This window comes from Pteropus alecto, unplaced genomic scaffold, assembly GCF_000325575.1.
Source record: "Pteropus alecto unplaced genomic scaffold, ASM32557v1 scaffold103, whole genome shotgun sequence".
Taxonomy (NCBI): Eukaryota; Metazoa; Chordata; class Mammalia; order Chiroptera; family Pteropodidae; genus Pteropus; species Pteropus alecto.
In genome coordinates this window covers 10,598,211-10,618,861 of record NW_006436288.1, presented here as the reverse complement: position 1 = coordinate 10,618,861, position 20,651 = coordinate 10,598,211, and the positions used below count along the sequence as shown (strand labels likewise).

The following is a 20,651-nucleotide window of genomic DNA, read 5'->3' as shown; positions in this document are numbered from 1 at the left end:
TGGCCTGGGAGTAACAGGTGAGGTTGGGAAGGTCATTGGGGGTGACAGAGGCAGAGAGCCTTTGGAGGGTTTGAGCAGAGCTGACAGGACCTGACTTTGGAGAATCAACAGTCAGAGGGACAGAAGCAGAAAGAGGGAGACTTGTTAGCAGGCTATGGCTGTAGCCAGGTGACAAATTATGGTGGTTTTAGATTAGGTCAATGAGTTGGTAAGAAATCAGATTTTAGATGTATTTTAAATGTAGAACCTATATGGGTTAACTGAACACATATTGTGTGCTGGACACTATTCTCTGGGGTTTTTACATGACCATAGTGTTATAGAGTTCAGAGAAAAAATTTTCCCAGAAAATACTGTGCTAAAATACTTACATTCGATAAAATAAAGAGTAAGTGTAAGCTTAAGTGTTTCAAGTGTAAGCTTGATAAAGTTTTACATGTATACCTTCACATAGCCACCATCTAGTTCAAGATATAAAATATTTCCAGCTCTCGAGAGGTTTCCTCACGCCCTGCCCCCCGCGTCAGTTCCTCTACTAAAGTTAATCACTGTTTTTACCCTCATCACCATAGATTAGTTTTGTCTGTTTTTGAACTTTATATAAATGAAAACATATCATGTGTACTCTTTTTAAAATTAAAGTTTTTATTGCAATATAATTCACGTATTATAAAATTCACCATTGAAAGTGTACAATTCTGTGTTTTTTAATATATTCACAAGTTTGTACAACCATCACCACTTCCCAATTCCAGTACTTTTTCATCACCCGAAAAAGGTATACCCATTAGCATTTACTTCCCATTTCCCTCCTCCTTCTACTGCTGACAACCACTAATCTACTTTCTATTCCTGTGGATTTACCTATTCTGGACATTTCATATAAATGTAAACATATAAGCCTTTTGTGACTGACTTCTGTAGAGTAATGTTTTTAAGGTTTATCCATGTCATATCATGAATCGGTAAATCATTCCTTTTTATGGCTGAATAATATTCCATTGTGCGGTATACTACATTTGTTATGTATCTTCACTTAATGAAAATTTGGGTTGTTTACAGTGACTGGCTGTTATGAATAATGTTGCTATACACATTCATATACAGGTTTTTGTGTGGACATACGTTTTTAATTCTCTCGAGTCTCTACCTAGTCTATACATACTCTCTTATAGCTGGCTTCTTCTGTTTAACATTATGTCTGTGTAATTCACTGATGTTGCATGAAGCAGCAGTTCATTCTTTTTCTTTACTTCTTAGGATTCTGTTCAGTGGACATACCACAATTTATCCATTCTTTGACTGATGTACATTTGAGTGGTTTACAGTTTGGGGCTATGACAAATAGTACCACTGAATAATGTGAACATTCTTTACATGTCTTTCGCTGAGCAAAAGCCCTCATTTCTACTGGGCAAATACACAGAAGTCGGGTTGCTGGGTTGTTCTTCCTTTTCTTTATCTGTCTTTCTGCATCATGCCGGCATGCTTGTTTGCGTTGGTGCTGGGCACTCCCTTGGCTTCTTGCAGACATGTTGGTGGAGTTCCTCCCTGCCTGGGCACATATTTAGGATTGACACTTTTTTCTGTTCCTTCTAAAGCCTCTTGTAACAATCTTCTTCTTTCTTATGTAATTTTTTCCCCCTGTTGATTAATAGAGCAGTTTAGCTCATGGCTGCTCTGACTCACTATGTTTGTATAGTTACCAGCTTGAAAGTTTAAGATGGTGTATAATGGTGCATTCTCTTACAGTCATGGTTGCTATGGGTTTTTGAGGGGCCTAGATCCCTCTCAGAATCTGATAGAAAATCTGATAGAAAATGCACCAGTGAAGACACATGTTTTTCTTATACTTTTTAGGGGGTTTGTGGACCTGTATGAATCCCATCCAAATGTGGGTTTGTAGTTCCCAGATTAAGCACCTTCTCTATTTTGTAATGCCTTAAAAATTCAATACTCTATAACCCTCCCTGGATTCTTTAAAATCTTCTACTCCAAGCTGTCACTATCAAATGATGTAGAGCTATGAAGGACCATATATGCATAGATATAAGTCTGGCTAATGCAGAGATCCTGACCTAAGTGGCAAAAGAGGTAAGAATTACCAGCACTTAAAAGTCATTGTAATTGTTGTGGACTCCTCATTCTAAGTTCTTCTAGCATTTGAGAACTTTTCTAATTGTATCCTTTACAACATATGTTAAACTGCTAAACTAGAGATTCAAAGCAATACATTGCAGTTGAGCTGGATCCTCCCAGCCTCAGGAGACATCGCCTGGGCCACAGGGACAGCTGGTATCCAAGGAGGATGTGCATGTCCTCCCTCTATCCACCTCCCTCCCTGGGAGTCTTCCTTCCTCAAGTCCGGGTTTCCTGTCTCACATTTTCTTAATGGGTGAATAATTGGGTGCTACTCAAACACAGAGTCCATGGAAAGAAGATATATGGACCAAATGAAGTAGATAAATAGTCCATAATAAATTAGATCTTTTCCATAGAAAGATGATTTTTTTTGTTTAAAATTTATTGGTTTAAAATTTTTATATGAGTAATAAAAAGTACAAAGTAAAAACCATTTTTCCTCCTCTTCATGCCCACTTCCATTCCTCAAAGATAACCACTATTAAGAGTTTATCTTCCCAGAGTTTTTATCAAGCATATAAAAGCATGGTATAGATTTGTTTGTTTTTACAACACTGGGATCACATTACACAGTGTTGTGTAGCTTGCTTCTTCCATTTTGCAGGGTAGTGCAGACGTATTTCTCTGTGTATGTGCTGATCTACTTATCTCTTTCCTTATCTTTCTTTACTAATGCATATTTTCCTCTCCTTAATTTATTTTCAGAGTAAGCAGTTGGTACCTTAACCTCCAAAGACCAATAAGTATTTTTTATAACTATGAACTCATGGATTTAAAAATATTTGTGCTCTAATCCAATTCAGTCATTAATCTTGATGTTCGGATAGTCTCATCTTTGTTCAGTGGGAACCTCTTCAAGTCCATTTGGTGTGACTCAGTAGCCTTTTTTGCCTTCTTTACTTTCATGTATTCCAGGATATTCTTTTCTCCAAATTAAAATTAAATTTTGGATTATGCCCCAATTTTATTTCATGCTGTATTTAAGAAAATTTGCCTTGTTAGTTTTAATCAGATCTACTTGCTGCACTTCTGGGTATGCCTTATCAGTCAATCACCAAATATTTTTGAGAGCTACCACGTGCATGATGCCAGCTAGATCCTGTTATGTAGCAAACAAATCACGCTAGTCTTGTTCCTCCTATATCAAGTAAGCCACAACCCAAGCAACAAAAATAAATCCTTATGTCTTCAAAATGTTATTTTAAGAAAATTTATGGAAGATCCATGATCCATAGAAAAGTAAGCAATTGAAGGCCGTAAACAATATAGTAATTCATTTTTTTCAGTTTTATTGTGTAATAAATTACAAACAATAAAATTTACTCACTTTAAGTACTCATTTTAATGAGTTTTGGTGAATGTATACAGATGTGCAACTAACACTACAATCATACTTCCATTACTCTCAAAAGTTTCATCTTGCCTCTCTGTCTCCACCCTCATTTCCAGGCAACCAATGACTTTTGGATGATATAATTTTACTTTTGCTAGAATTTCATATAAATGGCATCACATAGATGTAGGCTTTTGTGTTTGGATTCTTTCATTTAGCATGGTGATTTTGAGATTCATCCACACTGTTGCATGTTGTAGTAATTCAGTCCTTTTTTTTTTTTTTTTGCTGAGTAGTATTCCATTGTTAGATGTACTACCACATTTAGAGTTGGATTGCCCCTCCCCCCCTGTTTTTTGGGGGCTATTATAAATAATGCTGATATGAATATTTGCACAAAAGGCTTTGAGTGGACATATGTTTTAATGCTCTTGAGAAATACCTTGGAATGGAATTGCTGAATCATATATTAAGTGTACATTTAACTTTGCAAGAAATTACCAAAATGTTTTTCAAAGTAGCTGAACCATTTTTCATTCATAAATGAATGGGCGTCTGACTGTATGTATGTATCATATATGGGAGTTCTGGTTGCCCTACATCCTCACCAACACACGGTATTGTTATTTAAAAAAATTTTTTTAGCCTTTTTAATGGGTGTATACTGGTGAGTAATTGTGGTTTTAATCTGCGTTTTCCTAATGACTAGTTAGGATCTTTTAATGTGCTTATTGGCCTTCTATATATTGTCTTTGTGATATGTCTGTTTATATCTTATTGGGTTGTGTGCATTCTTTAAATTGTAAGAGTACTTTATCTATTCTGGGTTCACGTCCTCTGTTAGATGTGTTTTGCTTTTGCAATTTAAGTTTAAGTAGAGTTTTGATAAGAAAATGTCCTATTTATCTATATTTTTATTTGAAATACAAAAGATTTAACCTTATCCAAAGAAACTAACAATGCATTTTAATTGCATTTTTATAATTATGAAAAGAAAGAAAAAACTAAAGCGTAAGTTCAGAGAAATGATAAAGGAAATTTTGGAAAAAGAGTGAAATAAGGGAGGTTAAAAGGAAGAAGATGATTAGGAAAACAGAAGGAAATAGAACAAAAAAGAATAGAATGAGAGAGAACCTAAGAAACGGAACAAGACAACATCAAACAACTTTAAAATTAAAGAGGAAATAAAGAATAGTTTGGAAAGAAGAAGAGAAAAAAAATGCAGGGAGAAGAAAATGCCATAACTGTTCCTTATATTTCCCACGTCCTATCTCCTGCGTCAGCCACTCTGCTTTCTTATCTGTACGTTCTCTACTTTTCATTTCCAGTCTGCTTTCTGGAAGTCCCACCTTTCCTTTCACTTCGCAGTTCTTCAGTATTTTACTGCTTTGCCTTTCAAGTGTAGAAAATAGCTGGGTTGTGTGTGTCCTTTCCATCTTTAGAGTATAAAAGCACAGACTTTGAAGTTAGTTGTTTGAATCCTAGCTCTGCTTCTTACTCTGTGACCGTGGGCAGAACCTAATCTTTAAGCACCAGCTTTGCCATCTGTAAAGTGGGAATAAAACTAGTACCTGTTCACGTTTTTCTATGAAAATGAAAGAATTTATGTGAATCTCTTACCACAATGTTTAACCATTCAATGTTAGCTGATATCAGTGTGTGTGTTTGTTTGTGTGTGCGTTGGGTGAGGAAGTTTTTCTTGGTTATCATTCCTTTTACCTTTGATTGTTCATCTTTTTTTTTTAATCTGGGAATATTTTACCAAACAAAAATACTTAAATGACAAACCAACATGCTTCTGATGCTCTGAGATATAAACACAACTGTATTTGTTCATCTGGGATGTAAAGTTAGGAGTAATAATAATGAATATTTACAGAGTACTTTAACTTTGAGTATTTTAAGCTAGTACTGACAGATGTTTGGTGGTAGAAGACTTTTACAGGGTCCGGGGCTGGAATTTCCTGATCTCTATAATAGATGCCAAACCAAACTACAGTGTGGTAAATACAGCTGAGGCAGGTGAGACTTCTGAGTTTTTATCAGTAAATACAGGACACGAACTCTATCCTTCATGCCAATCGCCTCTGCCACAATTCCCATCATGAAACAGAAGGTGGTGTTTGGAAGGGGCCTCCTTATCAAGGCAAAATCCCTTCTGCAGCATGTCGTGTCAGTCTCTGCCTGAACACTGCTGTTCAGGTTTACTTGTCTCTGATTAATTTGTATTTTTTTGACTTTTCCAACTGCTGGCAAGAGTTTCCTTACATTAAACAAAATTTTGCTCTGATTCTTAGCTCAATATAGAAAAAAATTTCTTTTCTCTTTTACATGTAGGTCTTCAGCTGTATACAGTGAGATTATGCCTTCTCTTTGTTTTCTCTGTTAGGCAGCATTTCCCAGTTCCTACTATTACTGATTTCTATATTTTGCTTGCTTTCTCGTTTGCCTAACTTCAGACACAGGCTACTTTGTTAGGGTGCCACTTAAAATGTGGCACCTGTAACTGAGCCTAATATTCCGGATGTGTATCATTGAGCCCAAATAGTCTGGATGTATTCCTACTTCCTGTGGTTGAAACTCCATTCTTCTGTTAATCAGCCTACAATGACTATGTCTGCTTTTTCAGCTCCCACATCATAGTATTCATTTTTTAAATATTTGGGGTGTTCATATACTTTATTGTTCAAACCAGCACACTTTTGAGAGTAAAAGAGGACACAGTTATTAATTAGGCTCAGGCAATAGGCATAAACCAGAATTTTTCTGGGCACACAGGGATGTATGGTCACTTTAATTATATTAAGTTGAACTCAAAGCTAAGATCTATGCCTTTAAAAAAAAACAAACAAAAAATGTTCTTAATAACCATGGTGTTCCCCTCGATAGTATATATAAGTAGTTGAATTTTTTCTGAACATAAACACAGAACTTCATATTTAGGCTTCTTTAGAGTTTAATAGTGTTAATGTTTTTCCTGTTATTGAAATCTAGATTTTTGTCTGTCAAATTAGCTATTTCTCCCCCTTCTTCTTCATCATTTGAAAATTTGATAAACAATTTTCCTGCATATTCTTAGCAGATGTTACCAGTCTAAACAATTCCTTCCCCAGATCCTTAGCACCAATGCACTTTACCCTCACAGAGCTTTCAGGCTCCTGTGGCAAATTGAGAACTGAGATCTTAGTGTGCTCCCTTCTCAGGTATTTGCATTTTAATAGGAGATAGACTGTAAGGCCTTTCAGAGCAGAAAGAACAGATATCTAATGATTGTTTCTCTGGTAACTTGGCAGGAGTTTCCTGCTGCTGATTCTGAGCATCTTACACATACCAAATAATAGATACTGAATGTAGTCTCATGCAAACAGGTTAACTAATAAATATAACATTTTATATTACAAACATAATATAAAAGATAACATTTGAGAGAGAGGTGCCATAGTAAAGGTAGAGGTCAGTCAGAGTGGGGGGTAAAAAGATTTTTAAAAGGTCATCTTCCTGTTCCATTGTAATTCCCTATATAAAAATTTTATGGGGCAACTAATAAAAGGATAGTTTTTATGGATTTCAGAAGTCATTGATTGAACAAAAGAAAGTTCTCTTGGTTATCTCAATTTCTTTTCCTCTTGCCCACAGGATTTCTCTCTCCCTCTCTATCTCTTTATGTATATATGTATATATACCTAAAATTAATTTAAATTTTTTCAGTTTCTTTAACCCTAACCTGTGCACATGTGACTTTCAAACACTTTTTATTGCAACTCTAAGAAATACATTTTACATTATGATCCACCATGCATATACATGCACACATATATGTATTCATATGTACACACACACCAGATACAAATTTCTTGAAAGAGTACCTGTTACTTGCAGCGTTCTCTATTTCCCTTCTCTTTCTTTTCTGTTCCATTCCATTCCATCTCATTTCACTCGACTCTATTCAAAAAAGATGATTGAGACTAAATAGATTGATCTTAAACCTGGTTTGCACAATTACAGTTTGTAAAACACTGCTCTAAAGTTATTGTCCATTGACACCTAAACTATTTATAGAGGTAGATGCTTTATGGTGATAATAATCAATGGAAAGCTAGTCTCACTTGGGCATAAATTAACAATAACAATAATTAGGACTCCATGATCTCCTTCGTTCTTATGGAAAAATCTCCACTCACAGAGGAGCTAGCACAACAAACTGATTTTGCTTTAGGTCTCCCATATGAGAATAGTAATTAATTCAGTCACTAGACAATCAACAGTAAGCAATTATTCAATCTAAATAACTCAATTATGTAACTATAACTTGGCATAAAATAGCTTATGTTACACTTTAAAAAAAAATTAGGCCAGAAGTTATTATTGTGATGCTAAAATTGTTTTAAAAAGGCAAGCCTATCTCTATAAAGTTAATTCACCTGTATTAACGGTTTAATTTTTTAGCTATTCAAAATAATTGCTTTCCAAGTGAAGGACTTGAGGCGTAAAATTCCCTGCCCAAGTGTTTCTAGCTTCTACTTCGCCAGTTCGATTGGGTCCTATTTACAGATAATCAGATAGTCTCTTTTAAATACATTTTTGGGTTCTTGTGGGAGAAGTTTATCACCTTTCGGAGTATGAAACCAGGGAAAAGCTAGACTATCATGTTGTATGTTTTAATTTAAGTGAACATACTTAGATGTATTTTTTTGTTTTAATTTGAGAAATATTGAGTGTCTTTTATTAAATGATGACGATGGGCTTTGGAGACACATTGATCTGGATTAAGTCTAAAAACTAGCTTTGAAACTGTAGGGTAGATCTGTAAAATGTTCCAAATTTCTCTTTCCTCATTTATAAAACTAATACTTACCTCAAAGAGTTTTTAGAAGAATTAAATCAGGTAATGTATGTGGTAACTTCTGATATATAGGAAATACTGTAGAAATATATACTTATAAATAAATAAAAATACAAATAAACATATAAAAATATGTGTATAACTATTATACATATGTTGTCCGCATATGTGTATGCATACACATATACGTATGCATATTAATACACACATTTATGTATGGACAAATTCATTTTCTTTTCTTTTAGACTTGATGTTTTTGTAGTGGGATTTAGAGACTTGCATATTGATTTCTGAGTCAGTCTGCTTATTACACTTTTTTGATTATCAGTGTTAATATGACACTTTGAGAATGAGAAAATTAATTGAAAAATTATACATTAGATAGAAATTTAACTTACATCTAGTGTAATGGTTTGCTTAATGCTAAAGTTAAACCTTGACAAGAATGAAAATTAGTATCAATGCATTTGAATTTTATTTTTCCTCCCTACTCCAAATGAAGCAAAAAATAGTTTCATTTCTTTTTCAGTATTTACTCATTAATGTATGCCTCAGGTAATTAATATTTCTTGAGACTAAGATTTTATAACATTCTTATGGATGTCTTAACATTTATTTAACTATATATACACATGTGGCATATTTTCCATGGAAAACCATTCATTAGTTTCTTTTGAGGTATTACAACTGATGCTTTTATATATATATCTTCATAATATTTTCTAGACGTTTTATTTGTTGCAAGACTGATAGTATAGAAACCTAGACAGATCTTATTTTCCGGCCAATGTTTTTTTCAAGGTTTATGCTTGCTAAATACATTAATAAATGCATAATAAATGTCTTAACAAACCAATCTTTAATTGACCAAATTATTGTGAGGAAAGAGGTAATCTTAGTATTTGGTAGTAAAAATGCTATTTTTTGAGGAGATCTTGTCATCATAATCAAATTGAAATGAGGTAGGGATGTCAGATGGATGATGTCTTAGGGTATTTAAGGCTGTTTTATAGAAGCCAGATTAGATTTGTTCTAAATGACCCCGAGGTGTATATGTGTAGAATTATGAACAGCGTTTCAGGTGAGACAGAGTTTGCTTCAATTTGACACACCTGCTCCCAAAAGGCGCATTGCATAGCGACAGAATATTGAATTGAGTTCAGAGGATCTTAGTTAAAATTCCTTACCAACTTGTGGACTTAAGAAAAGTCTTAGTTTCCTTCTCTGGAACATGGAGAAAATGATCCTTAAAACGGTTATTGGGAAGATCAAATGATCTTTATTATCAACATGTAGTGCTCTTTATAGATTACAAAGTGCTCCATGGTCGTAAACTGTACTGAGCAAACCAAATCATATTAATGTCCCTACAACCCAGAGACCAGAGAGTTACCTGTCAGGCATTCGAGCACCCTGTGTGTGGTTGAACTTGTTCATATTTATAATTTATTTTAATCTAGAGATCCTATCACAAAGGATGTAGGCAACTCACTCTTTATTTCAGAGAAGGGAAAGGTCAGATTTTTATCGGAAGCTCCTTTGAGTTCTAACATTTTAGTAGTCTACAAGCCAGTAACTACAAAGGTCCATTTCTCTCCCTCTTCAGTATTAAAATAGTTAACTTTTGCCTAGAGAAAGTTATCCTGCAGTATTCATGGTTGCCCATGCACGTGTTGTGATACATTTAAATGTTTCTTAAACCTGTAATAAATTCATCTTTGGCCTTTTTAAATTCTAGAAAACACTTTCCCTCTTAGATACCCTCCCTACACTTGCCTTATGCTATGATCACAGGAGGTAGAAGTTTAGTTAGAACTTTGTACTTAAGCTAAGAGTTTTACACAAACACTCTGCTTCAGGATGCGTTTCTTAGGAAAAGTGAAAAACAGAGCTACAGCGATATTTTAGGCTTGTGAGTCCCTCTCCCCTGACCAGTTCTGAATTCTAATTGCCCTTGTCTGCCTGTTCCTTACCCCAGGGAGCGTTTGCTTACCACTTTCCGTTTTATCACTGGGAAGGTCCCATTGTCTTCATTTGAACTCTGCTGCATCCTGTTTATATCATAAAGAGAGAAAGAAAAGCTCCAGATGCCCTCCCTCCCCACCTTTCTCCACGTGGAGATAATAAAGCCCTTGGCAACCACTTTCTCTGTAATCAGTATGAGGTAATTTTACAAGCTACCATGAAAGAGCCGTTTGTTGAATGCCCGCTTTGTGACAGACATTCGCTGATGATTTAATATGTCTTGCCTCATTTAAACCTTACATCTTTAGGAGGGAAGAGAAATGAAACAGAAAGTGTTCCTTCCACCATTACCAGAGGAAGTTGCTGGCCACTATGTAACTTGAACTTTACATAGAATAGCCCCACGTGGAGTTCTCTAGACAGTTCTGGGGTGAAGAAATTGCATTAAATACAAATAAGAAAATGCTTTTGTAGGTACAAAGCAAAACATTTCAAAGCTACTTAGATAGGTATTGTAAGTGGAGGTTTTGACTGGTTTCCTGCCAGATTTACCCAGAATCATGTGGGAAGATTAGTTATTTGATTTATAGCGTTACATGCCGTACATTTTGTGCTCCACACCATTTGAATGGCTTTCCTATTCCTTCCATCCACTAGCATTTATAAGCCTGCTAAAGATGCCGCTGACTCTTTCAGTTTAAAGTAAACACTTCTGGGCTGAATTTCCTTCCACAGTTGTAAAAATATAAAAATAAATGTTCTAATTCTAAGGCACTGTTCTTATAATATTGCCTGACTAAACAGAGCACATTTTGTCATATCTGACATTTCTGAACTTCTGTAATTCTGCAAAATTGTTGACCTCAGGTCTTAAGATGAAGCTTTTAAAAAATTTTTTAACTCAAATTACTTCCTTTTATTTGTGCTTTTGGTGTTTGCTCTGTGAGGCCAACCTTTCCTTTTTAATTATTATTTGAGTCTTGAATTGCTGAAAAGATTGCTGTTACCTAATTAACAAACAACACCGCGACCCTTTCTAATTGGAAACCCCCCTAAAACTTATTTGTTAGCAGTATGTACACCTCTAATGTTCGAGAATGAGCAGGCCAAGGGACACTAGAGAGTTCATTTTAGAAGAAGGGTGAGTAGGGCAGATGAGAGTGTACAGCTCTGAGATAGTTGGATTCCTGCTTGCTGAAAAAGTGTGGGAGGCTTGTCCAGGGTTGTACCCATGTTGGTGTTAGTGATTATATTTGCGTATTTTAAAATGTATTACGAGGTAATGGAGGTTGCATCCACTACTCACTGCCATGCTGTTGCAGGATATTTGAGAATTTTTATACAAAAATATATTGTGGCATCTTAAACCGAAGAGGCAAACACCTTTTTGTGAACTGGACACTTTTGGTTCAGGTTTAACCTGACAACTCTACTTTTTGTTGCTTTTTGCTGAGAGCTCTGTAATGGTTTAGTCATCTCTTAGTGAAGCTAGTGCTGGACAAATGAAACAATATGAATAGTAATACCTTGCATTTATAATAGGGCTTTAAAGTTCATGGAATACTTTCACATAGATTATCTCTTTGCATATCTCAGCAGCCCTGTGGATTAGGTGTGGCAGGTATTATTAATACTTTAATTGTGCAATAAATTGAGAATCAGATAAAATATGTGACTAGTGCAAGACCAGTATATTTTTTTCTAAAAGAGGCAGAGAGAATTAAACACACACACACAAACACAGAAACACACAAACACCCATTACCATCACCACCATCAACAAAAGCATTTTTACAAAAGTCTGTGTGTGCTCTACATTCCCTCCCGTCAACCGAAATAGTTCTGCAATATTAGTTTCCATGCATAATCAGATTGGTTATTTACTATTATATAAAATGAGATGCCACCTGTGGGAGGTTGCTGTGGAGGACCAAATACTAAGCCCTGCAACTAGAAAGGGCTTTTGAAATCTAAGGCTTTGTGTCTCAGAGTGGGTGGAAGCTCGTTCATTTATCCAACTTCACTTTTCCTCTCCCTCACCTTTCCCCACTGTACATCTAAGATATTATTAAGCCTGTTGATTCTGCTGTTTTCTTTGAAATCTCTGGCTACTTTACAATTACCATACAGTCTAAATTCAAATCCTCACTGTTTCCCAGAATGCTGACAGTGGGCTTTCGTGCTGGTCTTCTTGCCAGTCTGTTTACGTCACCTTTCACGTGGTGTAAGAGCTTAAAACGCTTTAAGAGTTTGACATCTTCTATGAGATAAAGTCCATACGCTTTACCCTAGCACATAGCTCTATGCAGACCCTGACTTCACATCAGTCCGTTTTCATTTCACAGCCTGGGCCATAGTTTCTCTGCAAGGTTAGCAGGTCCCTCAGCATTTGCCTTCTCTGCCTTTGTGCCGCCTTTGGCTCTTTTTGAAATACCCTGCCCTTCTGAGCTCTTGAAGCCCCTTGTCAATGTGCTAAATTGGGATTGGTTCCTCAAAACTTGGCCTGTGTCTTCTTCTTTGGGAAGGCTTTCTGGCTTCTTCTGGGAAGCTGGCTACATGCGTCTTTGTGTTCCACAGCACCTCTCCATAGTTCCATTGTGAAACTTTAATACATGGTGGATGCCTGTCTTACCCACTAGGCTGTGAGCTTTTTGAGGAGAGGGTCTGAGTTTTAGCAATCAGAAGCACAGCCTGACCAGTAAGCCTGGGTTAGATGAATGTTTTGCTTCACTTCACAATAACTTCAACCACAAGGATCAGGACCATGACATGCACACTTTCTTTGCTAGCTACCCAAATATACCTCTAAAAAGGAGTGCTATGGAGGTGGTCTAGAATTTAGGAAAATTATTTTCATTGTCAAAGAGTATTTCCTAATGAACTTAATTAGGAATTTGAAGAATTCCTAATGGAGAAGAACACAATTTATTCCTTTCACACATGAAGAAATTCAGAAATATAGACTACAGATTAGAGTTTATTTCTACTTGAATAAGGATTTTAGTTTTTGCTGCACTGAATTTGGAGACTTGCTTAATATAGGATGGTCAAAATAGTCTGCGTTAAATTGAGAGCACTCTTTGGAGATACCTGTAAACAATCTCCAAATTTGTTCTTGAAAAAAATTTGTATGTTCTTTGTAGTTGCTAACATACAGAAAATAATTTTTAGGGCGTATAAGATATGTTGTGAAGGAAAACAGTTTTCAGGTCTGGTTATTTGGTTTTCACACGTATGTACCAAGTGGTGATTCCTGTGTCATATTGTAATTGTGATTGTTTCTCAGCCTACTTTTGGTAGTTAGAAGGTGTCTGTTTTTTGCTACCTATAAAATATTTAATCATCTACATCAATAACTTTTAAACCAGAAATTAATAATTAGTTTTCTATGTAGCTTCATGTGTGAATGGGGGAGAGAGGAAGAGGCAATCAATAAAATTAGCGTTTATAATTACAGACTATATTTAAAAAGTTATTATTTCTTCTGAATTTTTAAAATTCCTCCAAAAATTTGCAGTCACAAGTAAATGAAATTTGAAGAGATCAAATCCATCTTAATTTTATAATTAATTTAAAGACAATAATAAAATGAGCATGTATAATACAGTAAAAAAAATGTGGCTTAAATGGATATTTGAGTTGATTGAGTTTTATTTTGTGATACCTATTAGAAAAATAAGAATGATCCTAAATATTACGGCAGCAACCAAAATAAATTCGTCATGTCGAATTCATACAATATTTTGTAAGAAAAATGAAAATAATATTTGGATAATCTATATCATTACTCTTTTATAATAGAATATTGGGAATTAACATTTGTTTTAGATTGTAATCCATTCCACAAACATGCAGAATCATTAGCATATGGAAGAATTCTTTAGACAAGCTTCTATTTTCCTCATTAAAAAGAAAAAACATATTTTGCTTTTCGATCTTGACATATCATTATGTTATTTCACTGCAATTTCCTATCTTGATATTGAGTAGTAGAGTTCAGACTATAATCTTTTTTTTTTTTTTTTTTTTGGTAAACATCTGTGTTTAAAATAGATGAACCTTTTTTGTTTTTGTTTTGCTTTGTGTCTTCCTTATAACACACTGCATCTCAGATTTCTATATCATATTCATTTCAGTTATGTGGAAACTTACGGAATGAATGACTGAAATGTGATTGTTGTGATTACTCTGATTCTATGTTTTTCGTTCCTTTGATATCAAAGATAGATACCATTAGTAAGTTATTCATTGTGCAAGGTTAGGTAAGGCAGAGAAAATCACTAACATCATTCAATTTGCTTTTTGAGACCAGGTACTCCATTATAATTAAGAAGTGCCTTCTAATATAATGATTGCATTGGTTCGATTTCTCTATAAATTGTACGAATTAAAGTATCCTTTAAGAAACTTAAACTAATGAAGAAGTGGGTATTGTACAGTTTAAAAAGTTATTCGAAAAGGGTGTTATAGAGAAAATTTAAGAGTTGGTTGGAGGATGGGCTAGATAACCTTTAAATGTTCTTTATTCTCAGGGATTCTGAGATTCCGATGCTAGGCTAAAAGAAAATCTAAGAAATGCTGGTCACCTTAGTTACAGTGTTTTTGTTTGTTGTTTTGTCATAGACTGCCTCTTTAAGGTATGTCCTATGAATCGATATTCTGCCCAGAAACAATATTGGAAAGCTAAGCAAGCCAAACAAGGGAACCACACAGAGGCAGCCTTGCTGAAGAAATTACAGGTAAGGGCCAGAATTTGATTTGTCTGGTTTAGGCTAGACCAGGTACAGCAACAACAAAAGCTTGGTGATTTTACTCAATACACAGGGATTTACAATAGTTGTAGCAACACATTGAAACTGGAAGGGACTTTTAATGTATAGGAGATGACTACTGATTTCTTGGTGTGTAGGTAATACATTTCTGCTGCTACTTTTTAGAGATCACTTCAAACTGGAAACCAATTCAAAATCTCTATAGGAATATCAAATCCAGTTATATTTTACTTGGCATAGTACTAAATTTTTTTTCGAAAGGCTATGGAAAAAAAAGGTGTGGTGTTTCTGCTTTGGGCTGAGTGTCAATTTGATAGAACTTAATTTGTGTCATTAAAATTTCTGTTACTTTCAGAATTTAAACTGTATTTTGAGACTTGAAATTTACTTACTATCCTGGTTGGTTTCTCTACCAATATTCCTACTGAAAGTAATTTTTATGAGATCGAATTGCCTAGTGCTTTTCTGAAATTTCTAATTTAAAAGCAAGATATTGTTGGTTACATTTCAGCATTAAATTGAAAGAGTTATTACACTCTATTATAATCATGTATTTAATTATTATCCCCCACCCCCAAGCACCAAGAGTAAATCAACCGGCCTATTTTATTCATGGTTGTGGTCTTTTTTCCTAAAAAACTCTTATTTCTTTGTCAGTTATTATACTCTGTTTACTATGTTTCTACACTGAATATTTGATAATCATCTTATAGCATGCTGCAGAACTGGAACAAAAACAAAATGAATCAGAAAATAAGAAACTGTTGGGAGAAATTGTGAAATACAGTAATGTTATACAAGTAAGTATCTATTTACTTTCTTTTAAAAGAGATGACTTTTATGGGTAACTTGCATATGATAGGAATGCCAAATAGCATTAATATTTTAGGATACAATAGTTGGTTCTTTGGTGGGAATTATAGATATTGTGATATTTTCAGTTGATACTCACCACACTATTCTATATGGGAATAAGTCTGCTGTATACTCATAAAGAAGTGAGCTTATTTAGATGTATGCCCAAGTTATTATCCCAAAAGGAAGAAGATCAGGAAACAGTTTCTAAAGGCCTGTAATAAGATAGTCCTTTAGTAATAATGGGACTAATGTGTAACATACAAAGCTTTATCTTTTAATTTTATTGAGAGAAGAAAGTTTTTCAGTTGTGCTTTTAGATAGAAGTCTTCTTTGAGTTGTTATTAGAAAATCTCCCATTTCAATTAGTATTCACACTGATTTATCTCAGCTGCATTCCTTTCTTGTGCTTCACTTAGATCTTTTGGCTTTTTACTTGGTTATATGTTAATATATGCCTCACCTTGTTCTGAAAAGAACGTAAGGCATTTTCAAAAATACACATAACAAAACAAAATAGACATAAATAAAGCAACTGGGTCAAAGGGAAAATAATGGCTGAATGAATAAGGTGAAGTCGGGGGTGAAGCATGTTTATAAAACTATGTTGTAAAGTCTGGTAAACTTTGGTTTGAAGCTTTTTTGTTGCCTACTTAGCTAGCTATAAAGGAAGCATAACATTACAGCATTCACAGAGGATTTCCATGACATAGAACTAAGTGAGAGGTCTAGTAACACAAACATTCCCAGGAAGAAGACCAGAGATGTGTTTTTCCAATGAGCTCTAATAAAGAGGGCACTGTTTTATATGGTAAACAATAATCTTAACAACTTCCTTACAGTAGATGCTACAATGAGGCTTTTCATAGAGCTCTTTTAAAAAATAATATCCTTTGATATTTTGTTATTGGCCAATGGTAAAATGCCAGAGCATAGTGCAGTCAAAGCAGTTTTCTGATGGGACAAGATGAGGGTACCTGGTTGCATCTGCAGCTCCTTGAATATATGAGTTAATCTCATTATAGATTATGTCATGCCTGGGGCTGCGTGTCCCTTGGACAATCCTCCATAAATAGAATTTCTTTTATCAAGTTTTGATCACTATTCAGTTTCAGCAAGTGGGGCTTATATTTTTTGCCAAGAATCTGAAGTGCAAATGTTTGGGTGGTCAGTTAGGGACAGAGATGGCCCATGAGGGTGTTCATTGGTTTACGGTAAAATGAGAACCAAGGATATTATAATGAGTTTTGCAAAAAAGCTGATTTATTTTTTTCATTTAAAGAACTGCTCGTTAGTTTGAGATAATTTCCTCCTTATATTGTGAGAATTGAAATGACCACTCTTTTTTGAAATGATTATAATAGATAGGAAGATTGTTTTAGTTTTCCTACTCAGTAGACTAGTGTTTTGGAAAAAAAATTTCCCATGGAATCCAAAAAATTTGAGAAATGATGCTTCTATGCCCGTCTAAGAACAGGGTGGGCTCAGCATCCTCTTGTGGAAGCTATGGTGCTTTCCTCTTCATGGGGGAAGGGTTTGGGCTGTCTGCGGGCAGCGATAGTTAATAATATTAAGTGGGTCAGTGTATTATTTTAGTTTTGTGATTTTTCTTTAGTATATTCTGTTTTTGTGGCTTTGTAGGAATTGAGAAAGGATGTGGTTTGAGGGAACTTCCAGGTCTCCCTTGGAGAGCCTGGTTTTATTCTATTATTTATCAGTGGATGAAAATCATTCAGAGATGCCCCCCTGGTTTGATTTCCTCATGTGCCCACTTTATTATAAAGCAGAATTGGGGGTGGAGGTGAGCAGGAACCCAAAGAAAGTTAACTAAGAAAGATGGTAGGTGTGGAGTCTGAAAAGAGCTTCTTTATTTAATCTCTACCCTAAGATGTGTTACATAGGCATGTGATATATGCATAAACACACACATGAATTTAATAGAGGAGATCCAGGAATAAGGCAGTAATCCGTGTCTATTCCCTACAGCTACTGCATATCAAAAGCAACAAGTATCTGACTGTCAACAAGAGATTACCTGCTTTACTGGAGAAGAATGCCATGCGTGTGTCCTTGGATGCTGCAGGAAATGAAGGGTCTTGGTTTTATATTCATCCCTTCTGGAAGCTGAGAAGCGAGGGTGACAATGTATGTAAATATAAAATTAATAGAAAAACAGTGCATACATAAAAACAATTTTTAATAAGAGAGAATCTAGAACGTAAAATGGAGGGAGTTTTCAATCTTCAACATATTATTTTTATGTTAATATCTTTAATAAGCTAAAAGTAATTATAGTAAAAATTGTGCTCAGGAATCATAAAAAGACAAAGTTCAGATTAATTTGAAGTCATCTTCTCAGCTAGAATTTGTGTCAAAGGACGGAAGTAACCTTAATATTGGCTGAGCCTTAGCAGAGAGAGGAAGAGTTTGCATCTCCGCCTAATCAGGAGGAAGCATGGCTGTCAGGAAAAAGAACTGTTCTTAGAAAGTGGTATCTACTCCTTTAAATTAATAGAGTAACACAGTGAATCATGACACTATTTCATTAACTAGCTCTATGGTTAGCTGTTTACAGTGTATACATCTTAATAGATGTGTAATGAATGAGGAACTGTAGATTGACACCTGCTCATTGATGACAATTAGATTTAATATATATTGTGGAATATATGCATATCGTGTCATGTAAATTTTAGTAATTGCTAAAATATTTTCTGCTACTTTATAGAATAAGGAAAAAAAATTATGTGATATGATTAATAGGATCAATAACTGATATTTTTGTGTGTAATAAATACCATAGTGGGTGACAGTCCCTAGCACATGGTAGATGCTCAATAAATGCTGGTTGACATTGAATACTGAATAATTTTCCTAAACAGAATACCTTACAAATATTGGCTCACATGATCAAAAAAAAGTTGAGATTAAAAAATGAACATTATAAATTTAGAGCAATATAAAAAAATAACTATTCTGACAGTTTTCTCAATTAATATTTTGATTACATTTAAAATGTTTTGGATATTTCTTGTCTTAGAAATGTCTTCTTTTGTAGTGAACCTATTTTTCAAGTGAATTTTGAAGTACAAAGTCAATTCCACAGGATGCAAGCTTTATGGTTTAATTTGGTTAATAAATTATCTGGTGATATCCTCATTAGGTAAGGTTTGGGCGAAGCATGGCATGCAGGAATGTAATGCACTTTAAGATGAGTGTTGGATTTCTTAAGAAATAAGTCCTTTTTTCCTTTTGGCATCAAGTGATGTGTGCTGTAAGCATGACATATATTTTAATTTCATTAGGTAGTTAATTACAATCAACTCTCAATTATTCATGGATCAATTATGTTTATGAGCAACTTATGTTTGATACTCTTTCTTGTAATACTTGTTTTCCCTGTCCAGCCCCCCACTGAGTAGTGTCCCTGTCTGTAGGTGGTCAGTGAAAACTAAGTGTCAAAACAAACAAAACCTGAGCTCAGGCTGTGAAGGAATGTGATGAAATTATTGGATAAATGGGGGCCTTTAGATTAGCTATAGATTTTATTAATGCATTCTATCCTGTTTATTTATTCTATCTATTCTTTACCCTGCTCCCAAATGCCTTTACAGGATCAGCAGAGAGTTGAATGTAATGAACTATTTCAAATAATTAGTCGTATTGGGGAAATGAAAACAACCTACCACCCAAGCACTCCATCTTGGTTAAAATGGATAATGTAATTGTTAAACGCACTAAAAATTCTTCTTATATAGATGTGCTCCATAAAGCATGGCTGAAACAACCTTCCACATTGCTTTTTGCTGAAATGACTCACTGTTTTTGCTCGCCACTGTGTAGCTTTTGTATGTAATTAAGGATGCTGTGAAAGCATAAGCACATCCACAGCCCTATATTTGCCACATAAATGATTGTGTTGTAATGCTCATTTTCTTCCCTAGGAATAGGCAGCATTTTTCTAAAACATAAACCTAAGTATTTTACTGAAGGCAAATGGAAATGCTATCACTTCATAACAAGAGGTTTAATTTTTGCTGATTTTCTTTAAAAGCATATTAAACTAAGAAGAAGAAATTGCAAAGTTTAAAGGACTTTTAAAATTATATTTTACTATTTAGTAATTAGTTAAGTTATGATTAGGTTGTAAATTTCCAATAAGGTGTTTGGTGACTAAAAGGAAATGCAAGAATGAGGCTGATGATAGTCTGGAGAGAAAAATGCTCATATCCTCAAAAATCAATGGTTTCTACCATTTAACAACACCTTTGTCATGTCTTATACAATTCCAGAATAGTTTTGGGGGAAAACAGATTCATAGATTCCTTAACTTTCAGCTGTATATAGAAGCCCTTGCTTGCTGTTGAGTGGTTAGAAAGTCACTGGGGACAGCCTTGAGCAGAGTACATAAATATTTCATTCTCATGTATCTTCCAAAGATTTTTTTTTGTTGTTGTTTTTGCAGAGAGCGCTGAGCTTTATTTACAAACATGTCACAGAATGCCCTTACCCCCCACCCTGGGTTCCCCGCTCTGTCCCCAGGAAGGAGACAGGCCTGGGCCTACCTGCCCGTCCAACCTAGGAGGGATAATTTGTCATTTTCAACTTTGATATAAGAAGACATTAGTTCTTTAGCATGATGGTAGATTTTAAAAGTGAGGGATAATTTGTCATTTTCAACCTTGATATAAGAAGACATTAGTTCTTTAGCATGATAGTAGATTTTAAAAGTGAAGAAAGG

At 34.8% G+C, this 20,651-nt stretch overlaps 1 protein-coding gene and 1 long non-coding RNA gene across 4 annotated transcripts in view; one reads left to right on the top strand and one right to left on the bottom strand.

Moving 5' to 3' along the window:
- Window positions 1-20,651, top strand: part of ITPR2 (inositol 1,4,5-trisphosphate receptor type 2) — a 420,025-nt gene that overhangs the window by 67,556 nt on the left and 331,818 nt on the right. For all 3 annotated transcript variants that reach the window (XM_025047398.1, XM_015590049.2, XM_006912698.3), the window contains exons 3-5: window positions 14,907-15,022; window positions 15,769-15,855; window positions 17,897-18,055. In XM_025047398.1, coding sequence (XP_024903166.1) covers window positions 14,907-15,022; window positions 15,769-15,855; window positions 17,897-18,055 — 362 coding nt within the window. The remainder of the gene's footprint in view (window positions 1-14,906; window positions 15,023-15,768; window positions 15,856-17,896; window positions 18,056-20,651) is intronic.
- On the bottom strand, window positions 1,483-10,397 carry LOC112480313. The gene is made up of 3 exons (XR_003046557.1): window positions 10,312-10,397; window positions 7,342-7,417; window positions 1,483-1,644 (listed from the first exon to the last, which is right to left on the bottom strand). It is a non-coding gene; the product is annotated as an uncharacterized LOC112480313 (long non-coding RNA).